The 8,522-nt window shown below is 43.8% G+C and overlaps 1 protein-coding gene across 2 annotated transcripts; it reads right to left on the bottom strand.

Moving 5' to 3' along the window:
* Positions 1-265: 265 nt before the first annotated feature.
* On the bottom strand, positions 266-8,197 carry LOC147435037 (protein TOPLESS-RELATED PROTEIN 2-like). 2 transcript variants are annotated; one of them, XM_086491393.1, is made up of 25 exons: positions 7,631-8,197; positions 7,100-7,279; positions 6,890-7,003; positions 6,613-6,771; positions 6,346-6,517; positions 6,125-6,254; positions 5,868-5,989; positions 5,621-5,768; positions 5,412-5,521; positions 5,261-5,330; positions 5,098-5,171; positions 4,847-4,942; positions 4,669-4,764; positions 4,455-4,582; positions 4,141-4,375; positions 3,818-4,000; positions 3,631-3,735; positions 3,395-3,541; positions 3,193-3,303; positions 2,930-3,109; positions 2,721-2,849; positions 1,940-2,035; positions 1,525-1,713; positions 1,268-1,440; positions 266-1,081 (listed from the first exon to the last, which is right to left on the bottom strand). In XM_086491393.1, the coding sequence occupies exons 1-25, from the start codon at positions 7,708-7,710 to the stop codon at positions 874-876; spliced, it is 3,435 nt and encodes a 1,144-aa protein (XP_086347519.1). In that variant the 5' UTR covers positions 7,711-8,197; the 3' UTR covers positions 266-873. The 2 variants fall into 2 exon arrangements, with proteins under 2 accessions (XP_086347519.1, XP_086347520.1); XM_086491394.1 differs by having other exon boundaries at positions 5,868-5,920.
* Positions 8,198-8,522: the final 325 nt, after the last annotated feature.

The following is an 8,522-nucleotide window of genomic DNA, read 5'->3' as shown; positions in this document are numbered from 1 at the left end:
GCTTCAATGGTACATTTGGCTTCACAAATAAACTCTGTTGAGTGTGCGTAAAAAAGTACCCTAATATCACTAAAATCCCTTACTTATAAATTTTCCCATAACTATGGCACCCTTTTCCTATTCAATCTATCAAAAGATAAATTCTGAAGTTCCTTGAATGATACCCTGCTGTAAATAAAAATGTCACATGATTTTTGTGATTTAGTAATGCTGACTAAATTAACATAAAAATACATTGGGTTGGTTTGGATAGACAATGTAAAAATGCAAGTCCAAAAGGATGGAGTGATTGTCACGAGAAAACCGTCAGCTGGATACATGTGACTGGTGAATAGTTCATTCTAATATCTGTACAAAGAGGGAGGAACCAAAACAACGAAAGAAAAACAGCATACATGCGTTGCCCTCCTACAATAGAAGCTACCGAGTCGAGATATCGATTACAGCATCAAGAGTTGGAAGTATGGATAGAGAGCAGGGTTCAAACATGTACACGAAAGCTCACAGCCAACTTGTCTGGCATAGTAGGCCACAAGGGGGGAAATTGAAACCCTTAAATGTGTTTTGGGGGGGGGGCGGGGGGGGGGGGGGGAGAGATACTCCAGCCTGGTCCGTAGGAAAGAGTCTTGCTTTCCCTGCGAGAATCAATAATTTACAAGGTGCCAGCATACTGAAGCTTGTACCAACTGTTTCCATGTTTTTGAGCTGGCATCGTATTAGTCCCCCGGCACGAATAGTGCATGCGAGGAGCAAGTTGCCTCACTCCCCGTCTCCCTAATAAAGGGAATGCACACAATCGACAAGCACAGGAAGAGTAGAAGAAGCTCCTGGCTGAGACCAAAAAAAAACGAGTTATCCATAGCCCCAGCATGACTACCTTGCAGCCTGCTCGGAGTTAGAGGCATTCGAGGAGGGCACAGCACTCATTGATCCATTTGTTACACTTTCAGGTGGCGGCGCACTGCCCCAACGTCCTTCTGACTCTAAGGGCTCCACCACTTGCACACACCCATCAGTTAAACCAAGCGCAAACTGGTTTGGCTCACTGGGATGTGCTGCAATCACTAGAGGATAAATAGAACTGCAATATTTATCACCAAACATAATAAGAAACAGCAAGAGATAGAATCTCTCTCTCTCTCTCTCTCTCTCTCTCTCTCTCTCTCTGTGTGTGTGTGTGTGTGTGTGTGTGTGTGTGTGTGTGTGTGTGTGTGTGTGCGCGCGTGCGTGCACGCCCGCATGTGCGTTCGCTTGTAATGCCACATACCTGCTAGCCCCAGCTGGCAAGTAAACAGAAGGAGCTAATCTGCAGCGTGGTCGAAGGGTTTCCCCTTCAAATACCCCAACCGACCCATCACAGAAGCTGGCATAAACAAGCTGGCTATCACAAGAGTAGGTAGCATTGGAGATTGAAGCCGATAATGAATCACGAGGAACCCACTGTGAAAAAGTATTGACAAGAGAGATAAGCAAAGAAAGATTAGATAAAATTGACAAGTGAAAGAAAGCTGTCCACAACCAAACCTGTCTGATACGCTCAAGCTTGGCAGCATCATAAATAGCTAGCTGGCTCTCATGAACTACCAAAAGACGAACTTGATCATTGTGAAACTGGACCCGAGTGTCTCCCATTGAAGGAAGAGCTCGACCCGCTTGCGCTTGCAGAATCTTTGACTTCCGCTTCTCCCATCCTTCGATTGACCATACACAAATCTGTACAGGACGTTCATTATTACAAACTAGAACTGCTTACCATCCCCAATCAGATGGACAAACAGATCGGGTTAATCAAGTTATCAAAGATATTCTTAGAGCTTATTGGAGTAGGGAGAATAAGCAATGGATTCAATTTCTACCTCTAAAGGAGTATGCTTACAATGTGTCACACCACTAAAGCATGGGTATGACACCATTTGACTGCTTGTTAGTTTATAAGTACCTGTGCATCAGCACCTGATGAGACAAGTACATTGAGGGCATTTGAGAAAGCCAGCCCAGATATCCTCTTTGTATGGCCCTTCAACTTGCTCTTCACCTGCACACGCACATTCTTCTCATCAGTTCATGATTGCCAAAAATGCTACCTCTTATAGCTATGTGCACACACTGACCATAGTTTTGTCATACTCGTATGATTTGTCAGGCAGAAATTTGCAAACGTGGGAGAGTGATTGGAGTATGCTTGGATCTCATACTCCAAGCCCAAAACAAATTAGAGCGGCCAAATGTTTTTGGATCTTAGTGGTCTCAAGTCTAAGTAAAGGGAACAAAAGTTCATAAAATGGGGGGGTGTGGTGAAATAAGGGGTCATGGGGGGAAACGAAATTCATAAAAAAAACAAGGTAAAGAAGGAGCCAACTGTTTTCGGATCTTAGCGGTCTCAAGTCATTCCAAATTATTATATGATTGAGAGTCTTTATTTTGGGCCCTCTAAAGTTTGAACTTTGAAGCCTAGGATTTGCAAGCTTGCAAGGTGCTCTAGCCTCTAAGCGGTAACTTCTAGCTTCTGACGTAATATTTTTATGCTATGAAGTCTTTTTGTTTGAAGATAATGGAAATTCAATCATCTTGTAATATCCCCCCCCTCCCCCCTTTTTTTCTTTATGATGTATGAAATCCAACGTATGGGATTTCCTGTGGGTCTGAATCATACTTTTTTCATATTTTCATACCCATATCCGCATGCAATAAGTTTGGCGTATGAAAAAACTGACACTGACCTCATCAACTCTGACATTGTAAATGTGAATGGTTGAATCTTCCATTCCGATAGCAATAATGTTGTTGTCTTGAGGGTGGAAGGCCAAAAATGTTGCAGCAGGAGGTGGGGACATGAATGTTGTCATGACCTGCAGCAAAGAGCAGGTAAACCCAGATACCAAATACAGGCAAAAATGCGACAGTTTTTCACTCAGAAGACACTCCCCACCTTAAAAGTCATCATATTGAACAGGGACACTTTCCCACCAGAAGCAGACATTACATAGGAATCATTCTTTGAAAGAGCTATGCAAGGAACTGCATCTTCAGGGTTGGTATCATTTACATCATTTGTCATCAATATACCACTCGCAGGCTGCCAGAGCTGTGGTGAAATAGCTGCTGTTGCCTGTGAAATAAGCATAAACCCTGCTTGATCAGCATCTAAGATTTGCGGTTTTTCGTTAAAAACAGAAGATACTACAGTTATACCTTGCCAGTAGGATGCCGATCACTCCGTTGCCACTTCCATAACTTGTGCACAGCATTAGAAGCCAGGGCAAGCAATGCAATCCCTGCATTTGTGTAGATCAACCTTGATACCTGATCAAACACAAAACGCTTAAGAGACTGCCAGAAAAAGAAAACAATTTAATGAAGGCTTCAAAGCACAACGCATCTGAACTATAATCACCTTGCTTGCTGGCAGATTATCCGGAAGCCTTACAGTTCTGCACTGGCTAGATTCCAATATTTCAGTCATTTTCCAAACTTTGGCTTTATCTGCAGCCTCCTCAATCCTTGGTTTCACATCAACTGTTATATTGTTTTCCATTGCATTCTGCAAAAATAGTAAATACCAAGACTGTTAGCAAATTAAATGTCAGCATAGAAAGTGAGTAAATTTTATAAAAAAAAAAGCAATTATACCAGTCCCACAACTGAGACAGCAGGTGAAACTCTATCGGAGACGGCACTACTTGTGGATGGGCCACAGGCAGCACTAGCTCCTACCATTGCATTTACAACAAGAGGCTGCGAGAGCAAACATAAATATCTCAATGCACAGCCAAAAGACACAAGTCAAGTAGGTACAAACACCTGTCTCAAACCTGACCTTTGATGCCAATGACTCTGCTGGTGCTCTGATGGCTTCAAATGCCCGTGTCTGATCTGCCCGACTTTCAATCGCTCGAAGAAGCCTCATTCCATCAGCATTGGCCAAAATTTTTATTCCATTGTCGTTGGTAGTAACAGCCAGTAGAGAGCCCTCCTTATTGAACCTGAGGCGTGGACTTGCCTGTACACAAGAAGGTAATACAATTTCACATCTTGCATGATCCTGTCTCATGAATCACAAATGAATAGTGGCAAAAAGGTACAGCTCTGTTATCATAAGCATGAGCAACGACCAAAATATACTCCATACAAATGACTTACAGGTAATCCACCATCTGCATCAATGATAGTGAGAAGATTTGTATTGTCCATGTCCCAAAACTTGATCTGGAACTCATCTCCAGCAGCAAGAAAGTGGTTTCTTGTTGTATCAAATTGCACCACTCCTAAGGATCGCTTCCGAAACCCCAAGTAAGTCCTCTTAATTTTCCCTTCACTTTCATTCCATTCTACTAGAAAAGATTCGCCTTCTTTGCTGGTCCCACAAGAAAACAACCTGGAAAGTAAAAAAACTCTTAACAAAGTACAGACTCTGAGAAAAAAGAAGTGTGCCTAATATAGCTTACAACATCCACCTGGTTCCATCTGCGCTGTATGCCATGGTTGTGCACCATTGACCAGGAGCATCATAATCTACTCGTGATCCCATCAGATCATACAGCCAAGCCTTGATCTTTCCATCTATGGCCGTTGAGAATATAAACTGGGTAGATATGGAGAAGGTAACCACATCAGAACTTAACGCCCAGAATAAGGGGAAATAGCATTCATCAACAAAATCTCACATACCTGAATACTCTCCTTGTGATGAGGGCAAACTGAATACACTGGAGCTTCGTGCCCTTCAAAAGTATACTGCCTTCTACCATTGATGGCATCCCAAACCTGATCCAAACCAGCTATCAATACAAGCTTTTCATCAATCCAGCAGAAATAGACAGAACCGTGAGAAGGCCTGAATAACAACCTTAATCGTTTTGTCATCCCCACATGTAATGATGCATAATAGCTTATTCGGATGCGAGAAGGCCAAATCATTGACACCACCGATGTGGGCATCAATCTGCAGGTAAGGAAACAAACAACCATTAGAACCTTGGTTCCACTTAAAACATTGATAATCTTATCTGCAGAAACAAAACATGAAGCTATCGAGTATAGAAAAGTTCAATTACTACATAAGGACACAAGGAAGATGAACCAGTAGTCATAACAAACCTCAAGATGATGCCTTAAATCATTTCCACCAGCATATGCATATACATGGACAACATGCTTTGAGAATGCTACCCCTGCACATCCAAAGAATTGTTACTTATTAGGTTACCAGATAGAACAGGACATACTTAAAGGTGCAAAAGCATATAAACAGGGCTTGTACCCAATAAACCTCCATCTGGACTCCACACACAACGATTCACAGAAACTGCTGGGTCCTTAACAAGTGCTGCCTGAATCATACACAAAACAACTATAATCAAGCCATGCTTCTCCCATAAACCGAAGAAGAGCGACCGGGCACTTCACAATACCTGCATCGGCATTGAGCATACACTAATGTCCCAGACTTTAAAAGTTCTATGAGCTAGCCTATCCTTCGATCCAACATCCCAGATAGCAATGTCACCAACATTTGTGCCAACTGAAATCAATGTTGCAACCACCGATATTCAAATTTTAACAACCCAATAAATGCATTGTAATTTACATCACAATTGCTACACTTCAAGAGGGTCTATACCAAGCAGTATCATCTGTTGTGTTGGGTGAAAATCCATGCTCATCACACACGATCCCTGATTCAAGGTGCGAGCAACAGCCTTCGGTAGTTCATCAGGAGAATACATTGGTGGAGGATGACTAGGGACAGCTCCTATGGGGTAGCTCACCTGCAAAATGGATTTTAAATTTCAAGCCCTCATGAGAACAGATATCGAGCATGAGGCAAATATGATTCTATCAGCCTACTAGAAGAGCAAAGTACCTACCTCATCCACACCCTGTCCAGCAGAGCGAACCCTCTTCATAATATGTTCAGAATCTGCAGATTGGTAGTCAAGAGCAGAATTACTTCCTGGAGGAGTCCTAGGTCGTTTCAGAAGAGCAGCAGCTGCAATACATATTCAAAATAATGCAATGCACGGCATTTCATAAGGCAAAAAGACTCTTGAAAAAGTTTCAGCTTCCTGCTCCCAAGGAAAAACCACCAACAAATCAGGCCTAATATGATTTTTGCCCATCTTACCTGCTTGGTTGGAGGGAGCTGCAAGAACAGCTGACCCTGGAGCCACACCTGGATGAGGAGCTGCAGGGTTCGCATTCGCCATCCAACCGGCTAATGCACCTGCTGAGGGAGCTGCCGCAGGTGGAAACGGCTAAAGAAACAAGTGATCCATTCAGCATGCTGAAAGCACAACTAAGAAAGTAAAATTGAAAAGGCTCCGTCTGAAGCAAAATATTACTCACCCCATGTGCCAGTGGAGGAAAAGCTCCACCTTTTGGTAGTCCACTAAGCGGATTTGTAGAAGGCGGTGGTGCACGTGCACCATTTTGGGGACCACAAGTATGGTCAACAAACAAAGTCTTAATGTCAGGGTTGGGACGAGGATTCTTGCAAAGTTGGTGTTGCCAGTTGAGACTGTCAAAACATGCACGAATGAGTCCCGTGAAGGAACAACAGAGCCCACTATCGCTGGCACCTCAAACCCTTTTCATGCATGCAAGTACAAATACCTTTGGTTGATTAGCGTCCTCAGTCGTGAAGGCTTTAATCCTGGAAAAACTAATTTTTCACGGAAGAGAGGATTGGCTTCAATGAGCTTCTTCAATTCCAAAAGCATAATACTTCGGGCAGACTTCGTTTCGCCATATTTGGAGAGCTGCTCATTTTCCCTGAGAGAGAACCATAAAAGTGTAGCCAATAAAAATAGTTGACTGTGATCAAATGTACGACAGTGCAAGCATCACAAAGATGGAAGGCCAGATTCCACCAGGCGTAATAAATCCTTACCTAAAATTTTCCAGGGTCAGAAGTTGAGTAATTTCCTTATATAATTCCTCATTGAAAGAAGAGAACACCTTGAGGTCTTTCACAAGGATTTCCACAGCTTTAGCACGATCTTGCCTGTGATCAAACCAAGCAGCAGGCATGTGACGACTACACATAAAACAAGTAGAACACAAAGAATGAACAATGAAGCAACGTAGAAGATAACCCTACTTGTCCAATGCCTCAAGGTACTTTTGCTTCCGGATCTCAAAGAAAATCTTCATAGAGTATCTGTTATCATCAACTTTGGTGAAACCAGACAGGTACCTTTCGACCTCTTCCCACTCCCCTGCCTGGACTTGATCTTCGAAGTACTTCATGTTAAAGAAAAATCCAGACTCTTGCTCTAGCCTGCATGTGCACATAATACCCTTAACAGCTTGCCCGGTGATGTAGATGTAGGCTATGAGAGCACCTTTCCCTTGCAGGAAATTCACCTACTATTAAACTCAGACAGCATGTGCTGCAAGAACCACAGTATTTACAAACTCTGCCAAGTCAAGTAGCGACATACAACCAACACCACAAGCACAAAAAGCTTCCAAAATTACAAAAGTTGGCCCCTCTTGCAGTGTAGCGAAACCAGAAAGACCTAACTAACCCCTTGATCATGCAGATTAAAGCGGAGTTTTTTTTTCAACCGTACGATCCAACCCCATAAGGCCATATTGAAGATCCGTGCAGGGAGAGCAGGAAGCTTACTTGTGGACCGTTTCCTTGAACTTCTCCTCGTCTAGAAATTGCAGAATGAGAAAAACAAGCTCGCGACTGAGCGATGACATCGTTAAACACCAAAGAAGTTTTTGCTTGGATCTTCAGAATTGAGGAAGCTTTCGGACAGGCCCAGGGCACCAATCAACGAGGAAGCGCGGTCGAAAATCCTGTAGCCATGATTTCCTTAGCTAAGAACCGAAAATTGAATATGCAATCTGCTACAGCCACAGGTTTCCATGAACGCCGCAGGAGGTTCCTATAAGCGTAAGTGACGGGACAACCGCCCTCATGCACACCTCCAGCACATGCGCGGCTCGGAACCCTTGCAAAAGAAGCAAGGGCGATGGCTATGGCGCTCAAAGGTATCTGAGCGCAGCAGGGGGTTGAGAGAAGAAGAGATTCGACAGGGGGGACCAGTTGAGCAGGCTATCACTAGGGTTTGCAGAAGCCGTGTACTATTGGTAAAGCAATGGGCAAAAATGCAGCTGGCAAGGCACATACACTCACATCAGAGGTGCGAGAGAGAAGGGGGGCAGAAAAGACGACGAAGACCGGGAGAATACGGTCTGTATAATGCTCGGCGCTGGTGGGTAGTCACGATTCATCGCAGAAACCTGAGTTTCACTGTCCAGCTCAGATATAAGCAGATCAACTTATCAGATAGGGTATTGGTTGATAAGCGCTTTTGAATGATCCGGGCTTCCATCATCTTTCCACCGCATCTGATAAGCGGTAGCGCGTATCGCACTGCCCGTCAAGATGCCTCTGGAGTCTGGACTCTAGCTCTAGCAGAGTCTAGCCTCTAGACGGCCCTCTGGCGTTCCTTTTCTTTGCGTGAAGGCGCGGGCCCCGGGTCCCGCACTAGAGTCTACTGCACCTG

This window comes from Adiantum capillus-veneris, chromosome 19 (assembly GCF_014529385.1).
Source record: "Adiantum capillus-veneris isolate H3 chromosome 19, ASM1452938v2, whole genome shotgun sequence".
NCBI classification, from domain to species: domain Eukaryota; kingdom Viridiplantae; phylum Streptophyta; class Polypodiopsida; order Polypodiales; family Pteridaceae; genus Adiantum; species Adiantum capillus-veneris.
This window is presented reverse-complemented; position numbering and strand designations above follow the sequence as displayed.